This window comes from Engystomops pustulosus, chromosome 10, assembly GCF_040894005.1.
Source record: "Engystomops pustulosus chromosome 10, aEngPut4.maternal, whole genome shotgun sequence".
Lineage (NCBI taxonomy): Eukaryota > Metazoa > Chordata > Amphibia > Anura > Leptodactylidae > Engystomops > Engystomops pustulosus.
In genome coordinates, this window is record NC_092420.1 from 29,772,873 (window position 1) to 29,799,546 (window position 26,674).

The 26,674-nt window shown below is 40.9% G+C and overlaps 1 protein-coding gene across 7 annotated transcripts in view; it reads right to left on the reverse strand.

Moving 5' to 3' along the window:
* Positions 1-3,565: 3,565 nt before the first annotated feature.
* The window catches only part of CHL1 (cell adhesion molecule L1 like), a 65,667-nt gene continuing 42,558 nt past the window's right edge, over positions 3,566-26,674 (reverse strand). For 4 of the 7 annotated variants that reach the window (XM_072128887.1, XM_072128890.1, XM_072128888.1 and 1 more), the window contains exons 11-26: positions 25,542-25,653; positions 24,306-24,472; positions 24,047-24,203; positions 22,965-23,089; positions 22,443-22,544; positions 21,294-21,491; positions 20,976-21,046; positions 18,919-19,141; positions 17,959-18,074; positions 16,718-16,922; positions 15,932-16,054; positions 14,110-14,289; positions 12,669-12,734; positions 10,603-10,746; positions 7,387-7,459; positions 3,566-6,331 (exon numbers count right to left, since the gene is read on the reverse strand). In XM_072128887.1, coding sequence (XP_071984988.1) covers positions 6,124-6,331; positions 7,387-7,459; positions 10,603-10,746; positions 12,669-12,734; positions 14,110-14,289; positions 15,932-16,054; positions 16,718-16,922; positions 17,959-18,074; positions 18,919-19,141; positions 20,976-21,046; positions 21,294-21,491; positions 22,443-22,544; positions 22,965-23,089; positions 24,047-24,203; positions 24,306-24,472; positions 25,542-25,653 — 2,270 coding nt within the window. In that variant the 3' untranslated portion in view covers positions 3,566-6,123. The remainder of the gene's footprint in view (positions 6,332-7,386; positions 7,460-10,602; positions 10,747-12,668; positions 12,735-14,109; positions 14,290-15,931; positions 16,055-16,717; positions 16,923-17,958; positions 18,075-18,918; positions 19,142-20,975; positions 21,047-21,293; positions 21,492-22,442; positions 22,545-22,964; positions 23,090-24,046; positions 24,204-24,305; positions 24,473-25,541; positions 25,654-26,674) is intronic. The other 3 variants (XM_072128891.1, XM_072128893.1, XM_072128892.1) reach the window with 3 other exon arrangements.

Genomic DNA, 26,674 nt, shown 5'->3' on the forward strand with positions numbered 1-26,674 from the left:
CAGGGACCAATCTTACAGACAATCAGGGGTTGCCCCAGGGAGAACCAGTACATCAGCCTCTCCTTCCATATTTCTTGCACACACCACCTGCTGGAGACCTGCCAGGCTGTAGGACAGCCCTCCGGTCCCCATACCAAGCCCCATGACATAAGCGTGCCCTAGGCTGCAATCACCAGCCACTCCGGTATTCTTTGCCTCGGCTGCCTCCAGGCCCCAAGAAACGGCTAGGCCCAAGTGGGGTATGTTGCATTTACCTCTCCTCATTCCTCCAGAGCAGTCCTGCTTTCTCCTTTGCTGCTGTTATAGGTGAATGTAACCGTCAGGCAAAATGACAGCATCACATAAAGCTTGCTGGCCATACTTACATGTCTTCCCATAACTCCTAACATCTTATTAGAAGAGAGCAGCACTGGGCCCAGAAGAAGGCAGGTTAAATAGCAACAGTACTAAGGTAAAAAACGTAAAGAAAAAAACACCTGGGCATTGATAGTTCTCTAATCCTAATTACTAACCTTAGTTGGATAGCCTACCCCTCTAACCCTCAACCACTAAAACTAATCACTAACCCTAGGTCACTAACATATACAGTGTCCCCAATTATTAATAAATATGTTTACAGTTTCCTTCACTGTAGAGACAGGACCTGTGTCAGAGATTATCTTTATTTCACAATTTTACATATATCCAAAAAACTGTAAACATTGGGGAAATTTATTGTATGATGAAGTGCCCGCCCTCTGGCACTGCCACATACATCAGGAGGCTGCTCTGGCAGGCCTTGAATGTCTGCAGGCTATAGCTGGTGCACTGGCCCACTCAACTGATGGACGGGTCCCCCTTCACGCCCCTCCACTTACACATGACGTGAAGGTGACATGAAGGAGGAAATAATCACAGTTAATGGCCGTTAGCTTGCAATTGTGATTATTTCAGGGCTTGTACAACAGAAAACTGGCATACAAACTCTCCCCCATTAAGTTCAGTTATATAATATAAAACACAAAATCTTCTCCTGGTGAGATCATCTTTTCCAACCAAGAATCCCAACCATATAGATTTCTTATATGTTATGTAAACTTATGTAAAATATAATGTCTAAGGTATATCGCAGGTAACAGCCTGCTAGCAGGGAGAGAGATCCATACTGCCCTCTACCAATCAACCTCTGCTAATCCTTTAGTCCCCTTTATGTTTTTCAATCTTTAATTGTGGTAATATACTAATTTACCAAAGCGGCTACTGGGCATGGAGTAGCTGGAGCTGAGGCTACACAGCGCGGCTACTCCATGTCCCAGTAGCCTCTTTGATCCTCCTACCCAGATACAGTATCTTCAGTATGCAGCTACGAGTAGCTACGCACCCTCGTCTGCGAAGTCAGCTCTGGCTACTCCATACCCCAGTAGCCTGTTTGGTAAATTAGCATATTACCACAATTAAAGATTAAAAAAGATGAAAGGCACTAAAGGATTAACCCTTAAAAGGGCTATCCTTTCATACATTGGGGCACCTACCACCGGATCTACCTTAATAGGTAGATCCGTTGTGGTAGGTTTCCTTTAATACTTTATTCCAGTACAGGCAGTTCCCGGGTTACATACAAGATAGGATCTGTAGGTTTGTTCTTAAGTTGAATTTGTATGTAAGTCGGAACTGTATATTTTATCATTGTAATCCCAGCCAGAAGTTTTTTGGTCTCTGTGACAATTCGATTTTACAAATGTTGGGTTGTCATTAGAATCAGGATTAACAATAAAGTTTCATTACAGACACCTGTGATAACTGTTACAGCTGTTTTCTGTAGCCTAGGACTAAAATACAATAAATTACCAATATCCATTGGTCCGTTTGTAACTAGGGGTCGTATGTAAGTCGGGTGTTCTTAAGTAGGTGACCGCCTGTACTTGGTTTGACTGTGACTTTGTTGTAGTAGAAGTAGATACAAAGCTATGGTTCTTCCACCCCGCATTGAGGTTGATTCCATCCCACTCCAGATTTGCCCCGCATATTCCCCTTCACCCCTTCCACAATTGACAAAGAGTGGTCTCCTTTGGCAACTATGTTCATACCTCCCCATAGTATAGGAAAAGTTAATACTGGACAACCTCCTTAATGTATCTACCCCTAAAACTCTTTCAAAGTGAGACACCTCTGCCAAGTCCTCAAATACAAGTCTGTGACTTTTTAACCCCTTAAGGACGGAGGGTTTTCCGGCTCATTTCTCGCTCTCCAACTTCAAAAATCCATAACTTTTTCATTTTTCCGTGTACAGACCTGTGTGAGGGCTTATTTTGTGCGTAACAAATTTTACTTTCCCGTAATGTTATTTATTTTAACATGCCGTGTACTGCGAAGCTGAAAAAAAATTCCAAATGTGGAAAAATTGAAAAAAAACCGCACGTGCGTCACGTTCTTGTGGGCTCAGTTTTTACGACTTTCACTCTTCGCTCCAAATAACACGCCTACTTTATTCTTTGGTTCGGTGCGATCGCGGTGATACCAAATTTATATAGGTTTTATTGTGTTTTAATACATTTTCAAAAATTAAACGAATGTGTACAAAAAAGAAAAAAAATTTTTTGCCATCTTCTGACGCTAATAACTTTTTCATACTTTGGCGCACGGAAATGTGTGAGGGGTCATTTTTTGCGAAATGAGGTGACGTTTTCATTGCTACCATTTTGAGGTCTGTGCGACATTTTGATCATTTTTTATTTCATTTTTTATGTTATGTAAAAAGGTGTAAAAGTCGCATTTCGGACATTTGGGCGCCATTTCCCGCCTCGGAGGTCACCGCCGGCCGTAACCGTTTTTATATTTTGATAGATCGGGCATTTTGGGACGCGGCGATACCTAATATGTCTGTGATTTTTACTGTTTGTTATGTTTTATATCCGTTCTAGGGAAAGGGGGGTGATTTGAACTTTTAATATTTTATTAATTTTTTTTATTTTTTAAACTTTTTTTTTTCTTTTTTTTTTCACTATTTTTTAGACCATCTAGGGTACAATAACCCTAGATGATCAGATCGCTCCTACCATATACTGCAATACTACAGTATTGCAATATATGGCGTTTTTGCAGGTCTTACATTACAATGAGCCACTGGCTCATTGTAACGAACCTGCATAAACCATGTAGCCTCGTGTCAAGAGAAGACCCGAGGCTACCATGGTAACCGATCGCCGCCCCCCGATGACGTTCGGGGGCGTGGCGATCGAAAAAAAGATGGCGGCGCCCGCGCGCCGCCGTCTTTTAAACGCCGCCCGCGACTTTGCGGGCGGCGTTTAGAGGGTTAATAGCCGCGATCGGTGCAAGCACCGACCGCGGTTATTAGCGGTGGGGGTTTTGTGCAAAATGCAAAAACCCCCACCTCTGTATGAAGAGGACTCAGCCCGTGAGCCCTCTTCATACTTCCCTTATACCTCTGCGCCGTAGAGCTACGGCGCAGAGCGTTAAGGGGTTAAAGTAATTTATTTTTATTTATTTTATTTTTTTTATCAAAGAGCAAAATACAAACAAGACAACACAATGCATTGAGCGTCTTCCTTTTTAACAACACCCTTGATTCTTTACACAAATAAACTTTATTCATTCATGGTTGCTCATCATGCAAAGAAAGGCGTCATCAACACAAGTAGTAAGCGAGGACCGACTTTATGCATCTGTAGCCTACAGACATATTTGTCATGTGGAAGGTTTGAGAGAAGGCAAATATCTAAGGAGCAATTCATGCATCATCGCCTATAAGCAGGAGGCCTGAAAATGATGTCTTCTTGTCCTGCCATTCATGGTAATTACATAGGGCGATTATCTACCAGGAATATTCATCATCACGTGTTCATAGATCTCTCTTTTCTTTTATCCACCAGACAATAGAAATGTTGACAGATGTGAGGTCAAGCTTTGCCAGTGTACATATTTGTGGATTTTATTGGTGTAGTAAATCTCTCTAGTTTGCAACGTTCCATTGAGAACATAAAAGTAAAGGTCCTTTTCAGGATTAATGTCTGTGACTTAAGCCTTCACTGCCAGTAAAGGCAGTCCCCGGGTTACGTACAAGATAGGTTCTGTGGGTTTTTTCTTAAGTTGAATTTGCATGTAAGTCGGAACTGTATATTTTATAATTGTAACCCCAGCCAAAATTTTTTTGGTCTCTGTGACAATTGGATTTTAAAAATGTTGGATTCTCATAAGAACCAGGATTACCAATAAAGCTTCATTGTAGACACCTGTGATAACTGTTATATCTGTTTATTGTAGCCTGGGGCAAGGTCCATTTGTAACTAGAGGTCCTATGTAAGTCAGGTGTTCTTCAGTAGGCCACTTTTCTTCATCAAAGTGGCCTGTAAGCTACATTTCTCTACTTGCTGCTGTTGAACTTTTTTAAGAACCTGTTATGGATTGTAGTTGTTGCAAGTTGTAAATCACCAGTCTAATCTAAGGTACATGTGAGTATGTTGTGTTCTAGGAATAAGAATAATTAGGGTGCCAATAACATATGTGGGCAGGATGCAGGCAGCTGCAGTTATGATGTGGGCGGCTGCATCTGTTTAATGCATTTTGCAGATAATTCTCAATTATTATTTATTAACTGGTTACTAATACTGTTAACATGATACAGTTACTAATAATGAATTATCAGCAAAATGCGTTAATTGGATGTGGCTGGCCACATCCCATCCACACCATGTATTTTCACCCTTAGAACAGCTGAATCAGGCGGGGATAGGACCTTATGGTTGGTTATGTGATCTAAAACTATTGTCAAGAGGTGATATCTGCCCAAAAAATAAAGAATTGGACATTGTAAAAATTCCTGTCTGGGCTTCCATAAGTTTCACGACTTGCAAACACATTAGAGAATAAGACAAAATCCTCAGCTTTTGGCGGAATTCAATTTAACTTGTACAGGCACTATAAAAAGGAAGCAATCACCATGACTTATGCTATCCATTGTACTGGCAGTATATTACAGAGCAGAATGATCTAAACAGATAAGAATAACTTGTATTTTCTACATATATATCTCTACTCTTGTCCTATCAGTTAATGACAAAAGCTAACAATGGCTGATGTGAAATGTCAGATATATAAATGGCAAGTAATACTAAATCTGCTAAGCCACCATGCTTTACTATATTGTTTCTGCAGATAGGACATAATGTAAAATTTCCTCAGCTCCTCCTGCTATATAGCGCAACCAGGACACAAAAGGGTCATGTGCGGCACATATGTGGTGCAGACACTTTAATACATGTGATAGAAGTTTTCACATAAAAAAAACCTGCAAAAAAAGTCTGACAGACAACTGGCGCACGGCCTTCAGTTAATCTGGGCCACTGTGTCCAATCTATTCAGTTCCTCCTGCTCTACAACATGCTGTCTGCAAATAGGAGAGTATGTACAATGTGTTCAGTCCCTCCTGCTGTATAATATGCTGCCTGGAAACAATGTACACTCTACTCAGCTCTTCCTGCTCTATAACATTTTGTTTGTGGAATTTACTTTATTTTATTTGTGACAGATTCTCTTTAAGCTTTAGGTACTCAGTATTTTGCATATGGTAAGTATGCTCAGTGTATGGACACAGGTAACAGGTTATGCCAAAACTGGTTCTTACAAGTCACAATAAGAGCTACAGTAGACAATACGAAGCATGAGATACCTGTACAATATGCTACAACTTTACAGATAGGGAACTGTCCATTACCCCATAATCTGCTGCAAAAAATATCCAATAATAACAAACACCGGATCTTCATATCACATGCATGATGTATGGATGGCACAGGTGCATGATGGGATGTTTCAAATTGTTAAAGGCCAACTCTTGGCACATGGTGTGTGTACATGATAACTTCCTTCACACAATATATAAGTTGTTATATACATATGTGCAGGGATAAACAGATATGCTTCTTCAGTGAGAAGGAAAAATGACAATAGAGGAGAAACAGATAACATCCCATTTTTAGGTCAAACCCTCACGTTTTTCGGCTGCTAAGTTTTTGATGATGAAATATCCAAGCCAGTTCTTTCTAATGTATGCAGCAAAGGTGCCTTCCATGTTACTTGTGTATTTCAATATATATAAGAAAGTTTTTTGTGGTGGCAGTGGACTTGTTAAGACTGTACAGACTGAATGTGTGTATTTCCATCCTCTGCATGTTTCTCCTTTGACTCTGTGTAAGCTCCAATGAAGGATCCATCTTCGTTGAAGTGACTGTGTTCGCCATCACTGTATTGGACAAGGCTGTCCACACTGTCGTAGGTTTTGATATCTAGGCTCAGTGAGTCCATACTGCCGCTTGTTGCCTTCTTATCACTGGAACTAAAGGAAAACAATATGTTAAAGACAGACATCATAGAAGATTGTCTACTAAGTTGTGGACTATATGAGTAGTTATATTGTATAGGGGAGGTTTGACGCATACAGAAACCCCCACAATGTTATCTTTGGGATTCCAATACAATTTAAAGTTATGGCAGAGCAGAGAGCAATATATGGTATTTTTTGTACAAAAGCTGTTGATATCCGAGTAGCAAATTCCTCATCAATAAGTTACAGTAAGGAGAAGTTCATAGTATCATAGTTTATACGGTTGAAAAAAGACCCTTGTCCATCAAGTTCAACCAAGGAAGGGAAGGGATTGGGTGAGAAAGGGATTTAGGGGAAACAATTCTATATAACATAACCGTCAATGTTATTTAGGTGTAAAAAGGCATCTAGCCCCTTCTTGACGCTCTCTGCTGTCCCTGCTGTGACCAGCGCCTGAGGCAGGCTTTTCCACAGATTGAAAGTTCTCACAGTAAAAAAAGCCCTGTCGCCTCTGGTGATTAAACCTTGATTTCGAAAGACGGAGACAGTGCCCCCTCGTCTTTTGATTTCATTTAAGTTGTCACAAAACTCTGGATAGAATGGAAAATAATTGTTAACTTTTCCTTGGTTCCCATTCTGCCTGTGTCTGATCCATAAATGTAGTCAATCACTTACCTTTGAGTGTGTGAGACAGCTTATACACTGTGCCTATCGGAAGTCTGTCACTAGCAATTATGATATTATGAGGTTATCAGACTACTATGTATTGTATAGTGTCATAAAATATAGTTAAATGTAAATATGAAGTCAGAGAAGCTGGCAAATATTTGTGGCATGTCAACTTTGACATTTGCATTATTTCCAATTTCCATAATAGATTGGTTCCTATCCCTTAAATTTGGCCATACTTTAATCAGCCATCTGGGCTGACTCTTTCTTAATAATTTTTATTACCTTATCCACAATGTTCTTGACTTGGTGATTTACTACCATGCTGAAGTATGATATATTGAGACACACTGTATGCTCATAGTATCATAGTAGTGTGAACTGCACCAAGCACTAACCTATAGTCATCAAAAAAATGTTCCTTGATAGACTGCACTTCTGGTTCAGGATGGAGCTCTTCTTTCTCTTTCACTGAAAAAAAAGGTATAATAGATTATTTAAAAAGACTTTCTATATTTTCTTATGTAGTGATTTATACTTAAAACTTATTACATTCCCTACTACTAATCACTTTAAGATTTGTACCTTCTTCTTCAAGGGAACCTGTCATCAGTGGGACACCTGTTAAACCCATAAACATACCTTATAGGGTGTAGTAAATGCTGTCCAGGCATGTCCTTATAACGCTGAGGTGCCGGCCGCATGCTGAAATATTACCTTATATTCCAAGTCATCTATTAGTCAGGGGGGTGGGGTTTGGGGCTGACTAGCCAAGTGTGCACCCAGCCTCCAACCAGGTGCGTCATCAAAACTCCGCCTACATTTCTCTTTTCAGAAGATTCCTGTCCTGCCTCCAGCACCTCTCCGTCCTCTGCGTTCTTATCCGAAATCTCAGACATGCGCAGTGCGTTTAGTATCTCCTCTCCGGACCTGCAGGGAGAAATGCGCACAGCACATGCACTGCAAGCTGCGCACCTCGCCGTCACTTGCGGGGCATGCGCATTGTGCATTTCTCCCTACGGGTAAGTGCGGGGCTGGAGAGGAGATACTAAACGCACTGCGCATGTCTGAGATTTCGTACGAGATCACAGAGGACGTGGAGGTGCTGGAGGCAGGGCAGGAATCGCCAGAAAAGAGAAATGAAGGTGGAGTTTTGATGACGCACCTGGCTGGAGGCTGGGTGCACACTTGGCTAGTCAGCCCCAAACCCCACCCCCCTGACTAATAGATGACTTGGAATATAAGTTGTTATTTCAGCATGCGGCCGGCACACCAGCGTTATAAGGACATGCCTGGATAGCATTTACTACACCCTATAAGGTATGTTTAGGGGTTTAACAGGCGTCTTGCTGGTGACAGGTTCCCTTTAAATGCCTTCTTTTGGAAATACTTGTTAATCTTATAAGTATTCTGGATAATATTTTGTTAGACTGTACATTGTATCATTCCTCTTTTATTCCTCATGGAACTTTATAAATAAATGGACAAGTGTTTATTTCCAGTTGGAGTCTGTCCCCACACTTTCACACAATGTCAGACTGTGTGGGATTACATTCCTAGTTGTCAGTTGATCTATATATGCTTAGGAAGAATAACAATTGACTATCACACCACAGGGTCATAAGAAAAGCTGCGTTCTTTACTAAAACAAGTAAGAAGAGCTTTTAGGGTGTATTTGGTGTTTGCCGTTACATGATGTACTGTCTCTTTATAATCATTGCTTCGTATTATTCTGTTTGTGATCTTTAGACATTGGTGGAAATGTCTTGCCAGAAAAAATATAATATAAATTCTGAGAATTCTCTATGGTCCATTCAATTTCTATTAAATATAAAAATCAGGGTGTGAAATTCACGGTATGATTTCAGTCATGCAAGAACTAGAGCTGGACACATAAATATTCTATTTCTGCCAGCGACCCCAGCCCTTCCATGGGTATAATACTCATAGTCAATAGCTTTCACTACAATAATACTCTCATGTCATTAATAAAATTAATCCACACTGTAAGTCTCCTTTTATGTAGTGTTAAGGCTAAGTGTAATTTTTTTTGGTGTTTTATGCTCATAATAAATGCAAATGATGCAATTATTCTTTTTTTTTTGTCGCAATTTGCATCATAGCTAAATATATTGCACGCATTGTTTTATCGTGTACCCAGGGCTTAGAGGGTCCTTCCAATGAAAACTACACAACTACTATATGAGCACATCAGCTATTGCTTCATTGTTATCAATCATTTTACCCTAGTACCAAGGGAAAAAGGGACATATGGTAGCTATCTCAGTGTGGAATTTAATGCACTTAAAGTATCACTGTTGGTAATGATTAGTACTATCCTGCCCATCCTGTTCCCCTGTGCTGTAGTCTGTACTGGAACGGCTGCATTTGGAGGAAAATCACCTCTTGAAATTATTCAAATTAGGCTGAGGCACTAGGTCAAGCCTCTCTTGGTTCCATCAGGATTAATTTATGCACGCCATGTCCCAAGTTGTCCCATCTGGCACCACCTACTTGTAGAGAGCTGGCTGCACAAGGAATGTAATTATTACACATGCATGAGATTTCTGGAGAGCCGCTGACGTCTCCGGCTCTCTGCAAGCTCTGTAGGCATTGCCAGGTGGAACAACACAGGACCATGGGTGTGCAGAACTTAAATCCCAGTGGTGCCGAGAGAGGCTCTGCCCAGCACCTCAGCCTAAGGGCTCTTTCAGATTGGCGTTTTTCACGTCCATAGTTCGATGATTTCCATGGATGCCTCAAGTGTGATGACATCAAATCATGACACATGTCCTATTTTTTTCATGGATGCGGATCACGGAAGGCAATAAAAGTCTATGGGTCCTCAAAAAAAACCCCCAATGAAATTTTATTTTTTTTCCACTGATGAGGCTGAAAAACCAGTTGTGATGATTTCAAAGCAATGGTAAACCTTCTGTTTTAGACAAAACGGAAGGGACACAATGCAACGGATGCGCGACTGAAGCTGAGCGCCAATGGTAATGTGAAAGAGCCCTAATTTGAATTATTTGAAATAGTGATTTTCTTTCAAATGCCGCTGTTAAAGCACATAACAAGCAAAGATTACAGCACATGGAGACGAGACCGGGAGGTGAGTACTAATCACCTATCCTCAGTGAATATGATGGTAGATGTCCTTTAATATACGAGAAAATATAGCATATAAGACGACTGATGCATATTACAAACATGGTCAGGGACACCTTGGAAATGAAGGAATGACAAATACATATATATGGATAGATAGGAGCCAATTAAAATGCTAGTGTATTATACAATGTCCTATAATATAAAGGAGGCACCAAAGGCGAAGATAATACCACAATGAACAAACAGGTAAAGTGCAGTAAGCCGAGCTTACCTCCTACATTACCGGGTGATGGAAGTCTTGGTTAGAAGGTGGAATGATGCCCCTGTATAACCCCCTCACACCCTTCTCAGGGATAACTTACTCCTAGTTAGCCCGCAAATGCATTACAATGGGGTGTGAGTTGTTGAATATGTTATTAAAGAATTAAGGGGTGGGGTGCCGGTGACATATAATAAGAATGTAGCACAATACATTGTGAGTTGGTGTATAAAGTATTTCTTACAGCTTAAGATACCTGCATATTTTCCTCCTCGGTTTATTTGCACAAAACAACCGACCAGCATTAAAAGTGTTAATAGAGCCACAGCGCACATCAGTCCGATGAACCAGCCCCGGGTAGATAGCCCCTGAGAGGCATTAGCGAAAGCTGCAATGGAGAAACAACACCACACACAATATAAGTATTCAGATTAGAGAGAGTAAATAATACTTTATCAATCCCCAAGTGGAAATGATTGCAATACAGTTTACATAGCTTTATATTATACATAAATGTAATGGTTCCTTATTATTAAAACAGGTTACATACTACTATGCATCTACTGCTACAAACTACATACACATCATACACACAGACTGCAGGGAACAACAAGACAAATCTACTTCTCCACAGGATATTCTGTCTATTATATGTGATTTGGTTAATTATATATAAATATTTAAGCAACATTTAAGGAACATTTTTTATATAATTAAAAGGGAACTTAGCACTACAAAGAGTTTCCACTTATCATTCTTGGCTCCACAGTCACACATACACTTAAATGAGCAGCAGGGGCGTAACGAGAACACCAGTTAAATAAACCATACATTATAGTCGGGGGCCTGGCACAGACTTTGTACTGGGGCCCATCAGCTTCTAGTTACGCCACTGATGAGCAGGTTGTATGGAGAGGTAATGCATTTGTGTGTATGAGCCCCATGTGTAACAAGTTCATTTGGTTTTGTCATAATATTAAAGTACATGACTAGTGAAAAAAAACACCATCATCTAGTAGTAAACAGTTCCAGTACAAAAAGTAATAAAACATCTTTCTAATTTTCACTCTAAATAGGCAAAATTATATATTTTACAGTATCTTGAACTCCTTTCTTTTGCTATAAATCTCCATAGCCCCTGACTCCCTGCATACATCCAAAGGGCAATAAAGATTGTTCCATGAACAATATTTATCCCCTGCCTTTTATTGTTTGAGGACTGATGGGACCCCATAATCATGAGAACAGTGGTCTCGTGTCCCATGTTTGAATCAAGCAATGATCATACAAGCACATCGGACTGGTGGAAAAAGTCAATTACAACGGTGGAAAATCTTTTTATGTTCCACAGACTATGAATGGAGTGGTAGCACATATCAGTGATCATTGCTCTATTAGTGAGAATCCCTGTTCTTGTGATCGGTTTGGGTCTCAATCATATACACCGTAAGTGGATCATACAAGTATCACTCAGCCTGTGGTCATGGAATGACTGTTTACAGGCCATTCCCTTTGATGAAATTCTACCTGATGTTAAAGGAAATATGCCACCAAAATCAAGCGTGATAAACCAAGGACACTTACTCATAGATCTATGCACCATGACTGTGGTAATCTTCTATTTTCGCCTTCCTTCTAAAAATCAACATTATGGTAATGAGTCAGAAGGGCTCTTGGATGGGGGGATACCAAAGCCCCTCCAGCTTGCAGCTTCACAGGCTTTTACACTATGCAAGAACACTTCCCCCTTCCACTGTATGCCGAAATGTCCTTTGCTGGAGGAAGAGGGAGGGTAAGACTTCGAGAGGCCTTTTGGCTCATTAGCATATTTTTAAAGAAGGAAAATATAACAAATATAAGAAGATTACCACAATCACAGTGCCTGGATCTATGAGTGAGTGTCCCTGGTTTATCATTCTTGAATTTTGATGGTAGATTTCCTTTAAACATACATGCACATATGTAGAGTTTATTTATTGTATAAGTAAACAGACAGTGAAGAGGCAGGGTGCTAGTTTAAAGAGCTTTCCACCATACTTTCACCTTGATAAGCCATGGTCCCTGAAGTAGGACCCTTGAGGATCTAACATTTACAGTATGTCTTTTGGATAAGGCCGACTACTGGTAGGTATTTGGTCCATGGAATCAGACCAGCACATGATCCTGTGTCCACAGACCGAGCTGCTCACACACTCTAATCATCTAATGCTGGAAACCCCCTTTAAGGATTAAGAAAGCCATCTAACACAGTACAAGGATTATTGCATAGACAGTCACATCCCAAGTCTGACAGCAAGCAACAGCACAAACCTATAGCAGGAACTTTGGCAGCAAAAGCAGAAGTTTGAGTTGGAGAGGAAGAAAAGGTAGAAAATCCTGAAAGAAAGAAGAAGTTTTGAAGATATTTTCTTGTGCACAATAACATTTTACATTGGATTTCTCATCTGTGTCACCAGAGAATTCTTCTGATAGATTGTAACAATTATTTTGCTAGAAAATGAACTTCGTTGACAAAACCGGATTTCCTCTAAAAAGCATAAACCCAGGGGTAACATTGTGATCCTATTGATTACTGCAGCGCAGCAGCACTCATGCTATGTGTTTGCCATATATGTATTATTTAGTAGTCAGTTTGTTTCTTCATATTTGCGATGATTTCAGCAATGTTCTAAATTTCTTATATTATTGTATAATTCTTTTTTTCGCTTTATTACAATAATCTCTCTCCAAATAAATTGGTAATGTCAGAAAACAGTAATAATGCCATGTATCCAATCAAATTGTGTAATAAGTTTATGCTTATACCTATAAAATCACTGTCAGCAGATTCTGGCACACGTAGGATAGACCTGAAAGAGAATCTCCATGCTTTGTGTGCCAGGCGGTGTCTGAATCTGGAGATGGCATATTGAATTGGAGCCAAGCTGCAGTACCCGCCATTGGTCATTTAACAGGGAACAACCATGTACAGGATAGGGCCTAACTTGCTGATCAGTGGGGGTCTCAGTGCTGAGACCCCCACAGATTGTGAAAACAAGGGTCCGACGGACCCCCTCGCCGCCCTTAGACTAATAGAGCAGACAGGCGCGCATGACCGTTCTGCTCCATTACTCTGATGGAGTGACGAGGGGTCGGTCGGACCCCATGTTTTAGCGATCTGAGGGGTTATAAGCACTGTGACCCCCACTGATCATCAAGTTAGGCCCTATCCCGTGGATAGGGCCTTACTTGTCTTCATGGGAAAACCCCTTTAAGCTTCTATTCTCAGCATTTTGAAATAAGATGAGTGGCATGGTCCTATCTAACCTCCCATTGGATAGGTATGAAGATCTGCCATTGCATAGAAAAGCTAGAACTATATGTACTTTCCTGGGAAACTGGATATGAACCAGCATTTGTGAATCATCATAAGTTATGATTAGGTGTGTCATGTCTGCCATGAAGTGTCTGCTTAAGCTTTATAGAAAAAGATAGACAGTCTAATACCATAGTATTCATTGCAGGTGGTCCATCTTGTAAAAAAAACTACATTCCCCTATTGTGGCAGAAAGAACCAATTGCTTGGATTTTGGGTGTTCTCATAAATATACAGTCAGGACCCATCATTATAGTGGTTTTTAATCATAAAGAGACACAACTTAAGACTTGATAGGACGTCCATAGACTTGTTCCTCCAGTGACAATACTCATGAAACTCAGCGGTTTGGCAAAAAAAATGCTGATAGGACAAATGTTTTATAAATGGTCTTACTTGCTTGTGTCCTGGGCAGTCCTTCCTCACTCACAGGTTTGCTACATCCAATACGGGTACATGCGCGAAGGTAGAACTTGTACGTCACACCGAGCTCAAGACGTGGAATTCTCTGACTGATTGCATTCGGGTCTGTTATGGTGATGTTGTGCAAACTCCCAATGATATCACTGTCATTAACTAAACAAAACAGGAATAAAACATAATTAGGTAGATAGAATATAAAAAGGAATCCATGCACCAGAGTACCAGAGAAGCACTCAGTGGGCCCAGGCTCTAAGACTTAATGTTGCTTTCCAAAGATCCAGCAGAAGACAAACCCATTTGGAAGAAGAATAGTCTATGGTCAATTATTATATTAAATCTTATTGATGATACATGAGATGGAGGGGTGCCCTTAAATTCACCACCTCTGGTAGGCGCATCATACCACAGTTCGACAGTGAATCCATATGTATAAATGACACACTGCATTGCGACACAATTTAAATGTTAAATCCCGTGTGTTGTCCGAAACGGCCCTTTCCTTGATTTGTGTCACGTGAAAGCAGGCGCCGATGTGCCAAAATCCGTTTGTGCGCCAAAAACCCCTTCTAAATTCACCGCACATTGGAAATCGACGGGTATTCTGATGATAGTGCGGACCGCGGATCCTTAGTAAATGAGCCCCAATGTATCGAAATCTCTGTACTTTTTCAAAACCAACTTTTTAAATACCAAGTTCCTGTCATTTTTGGTACTGAGCAACTATGCTGTGTTGGTTCCTACAAGGGAATCCTCTGAGAAGATTTGGTGCAGAGTAGAGCGACAGAATCCTTATTTATCATACGCTGGTGCTCGTTCACCGCTATATAATAGCCCACCGACCCCCTGGTGGGTTGCTGCAGAGCATTATATTTCTACACCTTGTCCTACCTAGCGTAGAAGTAAGCACGGCCAGCGACTTTTCATGTTTGAGAAATCGCTGGCTGCAGCGTGTGCATTCCTGTTACGCCACCCCCCATGCCCCCTGGTGTCCACAAGCCACTTTAGTGCCATAGAAGTCCTCATAAATGCCCCCATGGTCTCTACATTATCTCATGTTATGCAATCATTTTATGCAATAATTAGTTTTTGTTCAGATAGAATTTTAATTTTTGCAGGTTCACTTCCTGCTCACTGCACAAGTGCCCCCCAGGATCATTAGCATGAATAAGGATTTATAAGACTAAGAGCTTCACTAGAGTTACACAAGTTCAATGCACTGGTACATACATGTGGATCTTTTAAAAAGATCACTGTATATATCACTACATTCTCCTTTCCTGGTTTTTAAAGCCATCATAAGTTAAAGGCGATACTGTAAAAACGAATGCCTCACATAACATGTTACCCATCAGCTGCAGAATCGTGCTCTGCTCATGAATACACTGGACTCTATGGGGCCGATGTATCAATCAGTAATTTACACCCCAAAGAACAGAAAACTTTTGATAAATGTGGCACAAGATGTTTTAAGCAGATAGTTTCTAGCCCCTTTTTTGACTGCTGCAGGAAAGGGGTGTGACTTCAGCAAGACTTTAGGTGTGCTACAAAATCACAAAAATGCAGAATTTTCCTCACCAATTAGTAGGAGGTACAAAGTGCAACCAGCAGCAGACACTGATAAATATAGCGCAGCATAAGACTAAACCATCTGACTTTTAGACACTTGATAAATCACCCCTGCCATGTGTCTAATGAATTTTTTCAGTCCTCCTATTCGACAGCCCAACATTTATAGTACGATGTGGCAGAGCTCCTAAAAAACTGCGCAAGATGCCAGCCAACAACAAATACATACTTATCTGGTGCTGTAGTATGTAACTGCTAAGGATGCCATTGGTTCTCTTTGGTGGGGCCCAGGAGAGTGTGAAGGACTCCGGATCAGAACTTACAATTCGCAGAAACTGAGGTTGTTCAGGCACTAAAAAAAAAAAAAAAAATTGCAATACGATAGATTATCTACCCACACAGAGGTGTCAGACATACCATATACTAACCCCACAGAGGTATCAGACATACCATATACTAACCCCACAGAGGTGTCAGACATACCATATCCTAACCCCACAGAGGTGTCAAACATACCATATCCTAACCACACAGAGGTGTCAGATGTACCATATCCTAATCCCACAGAGGTGTCAGACATACCATATCCTAACCCCACAGAGGTGTCAGACAGACAATATATAATAACTCTACAGAGGTGTCAGACATACCATATCCTAACCACACAAAGGTGTCAGATGTACCATATCCTAACCCCACAGAGGTATCAGACATACCACATTCTAACCCCACGGAGGTGTCAGACATACCACATTCTAACCCCACAGAGGTGTCAGACATACAATATCCTTCCCACACAGAGGTGTCAGACATATCATATAACCACACAGAGGTGTCAGATGTATCATATTCTTCCCACACAGAGGTGTCAGACATACCATATACTACCCCACAGTGGTGTCAGACATACTATATACTAACCCCACAGAGGTGTCAGACATACCATATTCTTCCCACACAGAGGTGTCAGACCATATTCCCAATAATTTACGTAATATATGTTTTCGTCTCTTACCTCCTTCTGGAGTTTGGAAGGTGACAGGGATACTCTCTGGGCCGTCCCCTTGAGTGTTATAGGCTGTAACAGATACTTGATATTCACAGTATGGATGGACTATTGGGATTATGCCTGAGCTCCTATGACCAGTAAATGACAGAGTATGGCGTTCACCATGGTGCCTCTTTCCATCATGCAGACTTTTTACTTTCCAGTAAATGATCTAGAATAACACAGGCAAACAGAGATGTACATATAATCAGTTACCATAGATATTCTTAATGTTCTTCTTATGGAGAAAAGCTGAACTGTAGCCTATTGCTCAGTATTCTATAGTATTGAAAAGATCTAAGCTAAGCTCAAATACGTACATTTTCCAATAAATCTAAACTAAAAAAACTTAATGGGAACCTGTTCTGTGACCGAAGTCCCATAAAGGTGCACCAACCTATTATTGAGCAGGTGACAGGATCGCAAGGATGGTTTATATTTTTGGAGATCCAGCACAGAAAAAAACATTGTCAGTTTACATATTATTGAAATACTGCGCACAGCGGGACGGAGGGAGTCACGTTGACATGTCCCCTTCTGGCTAATTGAAGTCTCATGGGCCAAATGCATTTTCTCCAGCAAACTGCAGGGTAGCAGCTGATAAAAGTATTTTATGACAACTAATCCAGGAGGGGTTCAAGCCAGCATTAATCTCCTCCATCCCTTGTGATATTCTATAGGAAATTTGAATATAGAATTAAATAAAATCATTCTTGGTGTAATACTGATTTTTCCTGAATACAGGGCATCATCGTGATCCTTTAACTGTCCTGGATAACAAGTTGGCGACTACATCATGGGTCTACATCCTTGTGACAGGTTCCCTTTACAGATCTGTGTCTACAGCAGACAAATACATATCCATGGTAACAGACAACAAACAAAACTATGTGTAGTCATATACTGATTATATAGTGTAGTCCCTGATTATATAGTGAATATACTCTATTTTTTAGTAAAATGCATATGGTATATTAGCAAATGGTACAAGGTATAGAAGGAGAATATAGTACACAGGGTGAGTCTGATGTCTACATGGCTATAGACGTCAAATTAATTGACATTTTAAGAAGCTGATGAATGACAGGTGGACATAGTGATTCAATATTGATCTCAAACATTAACTCAGTCCTATTTTGAGTAGCTTGAGTAGTGTTTATACTATGAATGCTATATTGTATTGCTTCTATGTAGTATACACTCCATACCTTGTAGCCTGATAGGTGTCCTCGTATCCTGTCCTGTGTTATTTCTGACCATGTCACATTGGCGATCATGTGGTTTATAAGGTTCACTGACACATTAGCTGGAGCTGCATCAGGAGCTAGAAAGACATGTTATAATATGGACATTTGTTGATGGCCATGCATTGGCCCCAATATCTACAGAAGAAAAATTCTGATGGAAAAATAGACATATTGGGGCAAATTTACTTACCCAGTCCTGTCGCGATCCCCGATTCGAACAGTCCAACGAAGATGACGTCCGGCGTGATTCACGTAGCTCGTGCGCCCGAGTTCCTGCATCCGTCGCTTCCCTGCCGAGGTCCGCCGGAGTTCACCTTCTTCTTCCCAGTGCTTGTAAGTGCGTTTCTTGCGACACAATTCGAAATGTTAAATCCCGCACGTAGACCAAATCTGTCGGGTTGTCTGACGGTCCACCCCCCCAATTTGTGTCGCGTGTAAGCCGGCGCCGATGCTCAAAAATCCAATCGCTGGCGCAAAAATCCCCTGTTAAATGCGGCGCAAAAACCCGACGAAAATGCGCACCGCGGACCCTTAGTAAATGAGCCCCACTGTAACAATACAGAATCTAAAACGCGAGCAATTCACTTTGTATGAAAAAAAAATCTAAATATATAATTCACTGATTTAATGAAAAAAGTAGCATAACGTGAAACATAACTACAATCAACAACCTGGGCAACAATATTGTTCAATAATCCTGTTATGAAACCATAAACCAAAAAAGAATACTTTAAATAATAATAATTCTACCAGAAGCAGCCCACATCCGGCTATGGGTTATACCTGGTATTCTTGCTCAGGTCCAAGTAAATGGATATAATCTGCAATACCCGGCACAGCCCATTGACAGGTCTGAAGCTGTTTCTAGGAGTGTTTTTCCTAACCATGTACAACGCCATTAACATACTATTCAGTACTCACTATCTTCGCCGGAGTGAACAGTGTGTATCTCTGGATCAGGACCAAGTCCAATATTATTGACAGCTTGGACGCGAATGTCATATGGAACAAAGGCTGGGGTGTTCTTTATTGTAAACTGTGGACGTTTCACTTTCTTATGATGCCAGTCTGTCTCCACGCCCTGTAAGCGCCAGCTCACCTTGTACTCGAATCCTGGACCATTTTGTTCTTGAAAATTCATGGGCTGAAACAGATCACAATAAAGCTTTGAGTAGAGAAAATTTTCTACACTTCACAATACAACAATATTTGGTTGGACGTAGCTTCCATATCTTCTGTCTAGTGGTGCACACAAGAGCCTGACTTATTCGGAGGATGAATTATTCCAGTGTGAATACAATATGATGCACGACAGCCTGAATACATGGGAGTTAAAAATTTACTGTACGGTATTTTTAACTGTATTTTAAGATCAAGAATACACCCAGTCTTAAAGATTTGCCCTACGTATGTGCAGGGGATTGTGACCACATCTAAGAAATATAAAGAAATCATCACTGTTTCAAGGATATACTGTAAATGGAAATTTGTGACCATGAAAATGCAATATAATCTCTATGAACCATGTTATAGAGCAGGAGGAATTGAGCAGATTATACAGTGGGGCACATTTATTTACCCGGCCACTGTCCGACTCCAATGAACTGTGCCGTGATTTACTAAGATCGTGCGCACATTGGGGCAGATTTACTTACCCGGTCCATTCGCGATCCATCGGCGCTTTCTCTGCGCTGGATTCGGGTCCGGCCGGGATTTATTAAGGTAGTTCCTCCGCCGTCCACCAGGTGGCGCTGCTGCGCTGAAAAGCATCGGAACGCGCTGGAGTTCACGGCTCGGCCTGAGTGAAGGTAAGTGCAAGCTCCGCGACAGATTTTTTGTTTTAAATGCGGCGGTTTTTCCGAATCCGCCGGGTTTTCGTTCAGCCACGCCCCCCGATTTCCGTTGCGTGCATGCCAGCGCCGATGCGTCACAATCGCCACAATCCGATCGCGTGCGCCAAAATCCTGGGGCAATTCAGGGAGAATCGGCGCAAATCGGAAATATTCGGGTAACACATCGGGAAAACGCGAATCGGGCCCTTAGTAAATGACCCCCAATATGTGTCATTTCCCCGCTCAGGTACGACGGAGTTCACCATCTTATTCATGGTGCATGTAAGTGCTTGGGCTTTGAAAGTTTAATCCCGCACTAAATTGTGTTGCATGGAAGCCAGGGCAGTTGTGCTAAAAATCGATCACGTGTGCAAAAATCCTGGCGCAAACGCTAGTTAAATACCTGTACAAGCCGTGTAATCCCTGAAAAAGGCGCACAGCCCGACAAAAGTGCGATCCGTGGCCCTTAGTAAATGAGCCCCATAGTGTTCTATCTGCAGGAAGTATGTTATAGAGCAGGAGGAGCTGAGCAGATTGTAAATACTGTAGTTGCCCATTTGCAGGCAGCATGTTTAGAGCAGGAGGGTCGAGAAGATTGTACATAGTACATTCTATTACGAAGAGCTTTTTTTTTCAATAAATCTGTTCTTCCCCGCTCAGGTCCAACAGAGTTCACCATCTATTTAGTGGTGCATGTAAGTGCTTGGGCTTGCGACATAATTTGACATTTAAATCCCACTATGAGTCCGAATCAGTCAGATCGTCCAGTGGCAGGCCCCCTAATTTGTGTCGCTTGGAAGCCAGTCGCGTGCAACACAATCCCAGCGCACACACTAATGAAATACCTGTGCAAGGCGCTTTAGCCCCGAAATCGGTGGATAGTACAACAAAAGTGCGTGTGTGACCCTTAGTTAATGAGCCCCTTTGTGTTTTATAACATGCTGCCTGCAAAATGGATTGGATAACACTTCCAGAGTGACAGGCTACCTTTAAGAAATGTGTCCATTAAAGTATACAATAACTTTAAGTGCAATGCGTATTATGTGATATAACTAGACAGGCAAATCAATTTAATTGTATTAGAACTAACAACCAAGTTTTTAGAAGAGGAAAAGATATACTTCACTATCAATACTAATAACGCACCTCCCATCTCACTGTCATTTCATCAGGGCGGTTTGCTTCAACGAATACTGTATGTGGGTTACTGTCAGGCGCTGGAAAACAGTAATTAACCTTATTTATAGGAGTAACACAACACACAATCCAGGTTTATTGAAGTTATACAACTGACCTATATTTTATGTAAATCAGCTTGCCAAATTTGGCCACTTCCATGTATTAATACATTAAAGGGGTGTTTTGCAAATAATGCTTTAAGGGATTGTCTAAGACTCAGTATTAATAACTTATCCTATATTTTCTAAATTACAGCAGTTTAAGTTACTACATTTACAGTGTTACCTGCAGGTGGCGTCCTATAATTTTCTGAGACAAGACTTGGAGGACTGTTCCCAATTCCATTCACAGCAATAACACGGAATTGGTAGTTACAATTGGGGATGAGCTGCACATGAACTGAGGTTTCATTTCCAGGGATTCTGGCTACTTCTTCCCATTCTCCAGTCTCGTCGATGGTCTTTATGAATTGGATGATAAATTCTACAAAAGAAATTAAAAAAAAAAAAACATATGTGCCAGGCATGTATTTTTGTCCTCACATGCTTTCGCCCTGCAAGATGTGATCAGTTTCAAGCTGAACTTTCTGCTGTATTCTGTATTGCTACCAAGAAGGACAGAAGCTCACTGAGGTTTCATATTACATAGAAGTTCTATGGAGGGGGGGGGGGGGGGGGAGTGAGTCACAGCAGCTAGGTCTCCATTCAACAACTCGGGACAAGTGCAAATTATAGTTCTAAATGGCGGAAGGGGAAACTGATAGTTAATAAAGATCACGGCCGGGAGATTTAATCAAAGCCCGAAAAGAACAGTTCAGCTTTGAATTTCCTACACCTGCTTTTAAAAAATTTCCCCCATAATGCTTAGACATTTTTATTTTTTCTGTGTTTTCTTGGAAGGGGAAAAAGACCTCAAACCCCATTGCAAACCCTAGGGGTCAGGGACTACTGCTCGACCTTCCCTAAATTTAATAAGTGCTCGTGAAAGATGACAAGTCACAGCCAAGACAGACAAGCAAAGTCAGAATTGGGTCAAATCCAAAGTGGTGGCTAGGCACAGAATCAGGGTCAGATACACAGCATACCAAAACAATAGTAAAGGGCAAGAGAAACAGAAAACAAGTGACAGAAGACTGAATTAACCTGAAATCCGGACTGGGCAGATATATAAAGGAGTGTCTGGACACTGCCCCAGGCAGCTGACTGGGTCGACTGTCAATCACTTAATCCACAGCTAAACACAAACTGAACTAAAATGACAACCCAGCTTTCCCAAGAAACAGATCCTGAAAAGCAGCTATATATCAAAATCACCCCTGGGAGCGATTTTCAAGCACAGAAGCCTGAAACCTGAATTCATTCAGAGGATTCTGACAATATGTTTGTGCTTAACAAATATAGAAAAACAATAATAAAAATACTAACAACAACATACCTGAAATTGGACTGTTATGGCTGTCACCGGGTGTCCAGGACAACACAACACTACGCTCCTGCTTTTCCAATAGCTGTATATTGTTCGGAGGCATTGGAACATCTATGAAAATAGAAACTCTTTAAATGGAATTGGTCACCAAAATTTAACTTCCCGAATTCACCGCTATGTTATGTAGATCTATGTCGGCACATGACACACATACCATTATCTTCCAGCTTCTCCTTTTCTGCCAAAACTTTAATTTTGAAACATGTAAATGAGGCTGAAGTGCTTAGTGGCTGTGAACCGGGCACCTTAGGGCTCCAGCTCTGCTGCAAATCCCCCTGCTACCCTCCAGCCACACAGCGCCTGCAGCAGTGAGATGTAGAACCAGAGGTGCACTGTTAACGCCCCCAAAGCACTTCACCTTAGAAATATGTAAAATAAGCTGAAGTTTTGGCACAGAAGGGCACAATACTCTTCATCAGGGGTACTCGTATTGATTGAGAAAACAACCATATGCTGTAGTATCACACATACCTCTCACAGTTAGATGACTCTGAGTCTCCATCGAGTCCAGCAAAGTACTGGTAATGCAGCTGTAGTTACCTCCATCTTCCCAGTTTACATCACTTATAGACAAGTGGTTTGAGTTCACTTGTATTCTGCATTAAAGAAATAATGAAACGAGTGAACAAACACAAAATGATAGATGAGAGATATGTAAAGACTATTTTATTGTGTTTACAGGAATTCTACCACCAGGATGGAGGATTGTAAACCAAGCACACTGACATGCTGACATGCTCGGACAGGGTTCGATTTTATTTTAGCTTCTTATGTCCTTGTTTTTAGAAAATTAAAGGCTTGAAAAATTATCCAAATTAGCCCGGAGCCCCTCAGGCTCATTTGAACAATTTTTCAAGCAATTTATTTTTGTAAAAACAAGGACATAAGGAGCTAAAAGAAGAACCGATTTGTAACCAGGCCTTTGTGTCTATAGTTAGTAGAGGCAGGACTGTGAAAAATATTTTTTTATTCTAGGATTATAGTTGGACTTGGTGCATTGTGAAAGTGTCCTCACACTGCTGTGCCCTGATATATCGGCCCTCCACAGCCCCTCTCTTTTGCCCTGAGTGAGTGTTATGGTATTCCATCAGAAACCAGCTTCTAGAAGTTGGGAGGCAAACAACTAAGAGAACAACAGACTAAGGTTACATTCAAACTGCCCCCACAGACATCAATGGGCGCATGGTGCCCTACGGGAGTGGTGCAGTGCAGCACACTTGCGGCACCGTACCGCTCCGTACCCCGTAGAAAGATAGGACATGTCCTTCCTTTCTCCGGAATACGGTGCCGTGCTCCATATATTCGTATGGAGAGGGACAGGGGTGAGCGGCACTCACTTCCATCTCCTCTCCCCGGCACTGCCATGTGCCTGCCATGCTACGGTACGGCCGGCAATGGCAGTGTGATTGTAGCCTAAGGATAATTTAATCCTGCAACATTTGGAAGAGCACCTTAAGATTTAGACTAATGACAGAAGGCAATTATTGCTGCTGGTTACTGACTTTCTTGCACAGCAGCTTTCAATAGAAGTGTCAGACGGTAGGTCGAAATACCTTGGGTCGTTCTTTCTGAGCTCCTGTCCATCTTTTAACCAGGCGATCCTCACAGAAGAACAGAGGTGTGGATCACATTGAACATGACAAGTCAGAGTTATGGAGTGCCACCTCCTTACCCATGGGTTCTCAGGAGACACATACCCTTTTGTAGGTTCTAATGAAGATACATAAATATAAGTTATACTGTATTTGAAGTTAGTTTACCTCTCCATAAAGCAAATCACAATGTATTATTACAATAGTGAATGTACCATACCTCGAAGTATAAGGTGTGCTTTAATTGAAGAGGTCCCTTTGGTGTTTGACACTTCACATGTGTATAAGCCAGCATCCTCTGCTTCCAATGTCACAATGTGAAGGGTGCCATTGCTGTCTATTATGTACTGTCCACCTTTAGGTTCGACTATTTTCCTTCCGTGGTACCTTAGAGAAATACATTTGATTAAATGGAATTTTATTACTTTGACTTCTAAAAGCTTAAAATATGCAATACACAAATATAATATAGATCAAAAAAATAAAAATATATGCGTCAAATATTTTTCAAAATCTTTTTTTTCAACATCCAATGATACCAAACGCGACCCCCTACGTCCACCCTCTGGGGGGCCTCTTTAAAATCTTAAACAGGAATTGTAAAGAACCTGTTACCTACTGGGTAAGTTGTGGCAAACTCATCCTGTTACGTCCCTGCAGGCTATATCCCTGCATTTGACCTTCATCAAATGGGATGTTAATGCCACCGGTCTGTAGCTGTTGAGGTCCGATGCTGGTTTGACTGATAAAACCAGGTCAATACCAAGATGGCGGCAAAGGTACAGAATCGAATAACAATAGAATGGTTGGAAGGCGTAGCAGAAGTCAATAACACAGAGTGGGAATAGGCCGGTATATAAGGTAGTTCCCGGATACGCCTCCAGCAGCCGACTGGAGCAGCTGTCCATCAGGCTAGTAACCCTTGCAGGACATGGCTGAACTCCAGAGAGCAGGGTTTGGCTCAATGAATCCAAACTCTGTGAAACTTAAGCCACAGTTCATACATAAACACAGACAAATTAACAGCATCTATTTTGCCAACTGCGGATAGAGGGACGTTTTGGCACGGACATTACAGGAATCCCCATTTTGTATTGCAGATTCAGATTCCCCAGGAAAAATTACATTGATTTGACACGGGTCTTTTGAAATTACACTTATTTAGAAAATAGACATTTACTACATGTTGTTGTTCCTGGGTTACGCTGGATATTGGTTCTACATAAAAAATTAGATTTCCCCCACCGCATTGAAATTCTTACCCATATTGAATATTAACAATAGGAACACCATCTGTCAATGAAATGACTTGAATCGTAAATTGAGTCAAATCAGTACTAAAAAATGGGGGTTCCTGTTTAAGATTTGAAATTTGCCCAGCCCAGGGCATGGGGTTGGAGGCCAGGTTTGGTGGCATTGGATAGACTTTAGAAAAATATTTGACAAATCCCCTTACCAGGTAACATCAGCCACAGGAAAGGCAAAATTATTGCAAAATAATGAGATATTTTGTCCCCAAACTGCTGTGTACGTTGTGTTCTCTTCAGTAAATATTAATGGTACAATATCTGTAGGAAGACAAAAAAAACAAAATAATCAATAATGACAACATATCAGTACCAAACATTGTGAATGAATGTACACAGCATTAATAGGTACACATTTTGTGCAAATATTATTAGCAGTGGGCATAGTTAATAGCAGTGAAATTACTGTTAATGGATGATCAATGTTGTCAGGTATTACTTAAATGATCACTAATGTTTCAAATAACTTTATGTGAATGAATTTTTAAGACAAGGAATTAGTGTGAGCCCTGCATTTCCCACAAACTGTGTCCCTGCCTACTTGCCAGATCTGCGGTAAACAATAGGTGACAACTGGGTGGAGGTCCCTACCCAGGATAAAAGCACAGTACAGTAAGACAAACAAAGAAACACAAGAAAGACAACAAGGCAATTTCAAACAAACTGGGTCGAAAACCAAAATATCGGTTAATAGCAATAAAATTACTATTAATGGATGACCAATGTTGTCAGGTATTACTTGTATGATCACTAACGTTTCAACTAACTTTATGTGAATGAATTTTTAATACAAGGAAGAAATGTGAGACTTGCATTTCCCACAAACTGTGTCCCTGCCTACTTGCCAGATCTGCGGTAAACAATAGGTGACAACTGGGTGGAGGTCCCTAGGCTGGATAAGTGCATAGTACAGTAAGACAAACAAAGAGACACAAGAAAGACGGCAAGGCAAGTTCAAACAAACTGGGTCGAAATCGGTGTGGTACCAAGTCGTAGGGCAGGCGAGTAGTCAGGGTTGAGCCAAAAGGACAAAAGTCAATAAAAGGCACAGGTATAATAAACAAGCTCATAGAGGCTGCTAACTCTATGAATAGGCTCTATGAATTGTGTTGATTAGTACAAGTGTTGATTAGTACAAGCATAAAACCTTGTAACATATCTTATAAGAGAAGTGCTCCTATCATCATTCCTCCCTCCTTCCCTCCAATCTTATTTATTTTTTTTTTTAAATATTAGTTTCTGAATCTGAAAATCTGATTTATAAGACTAAGCTCAATGATAA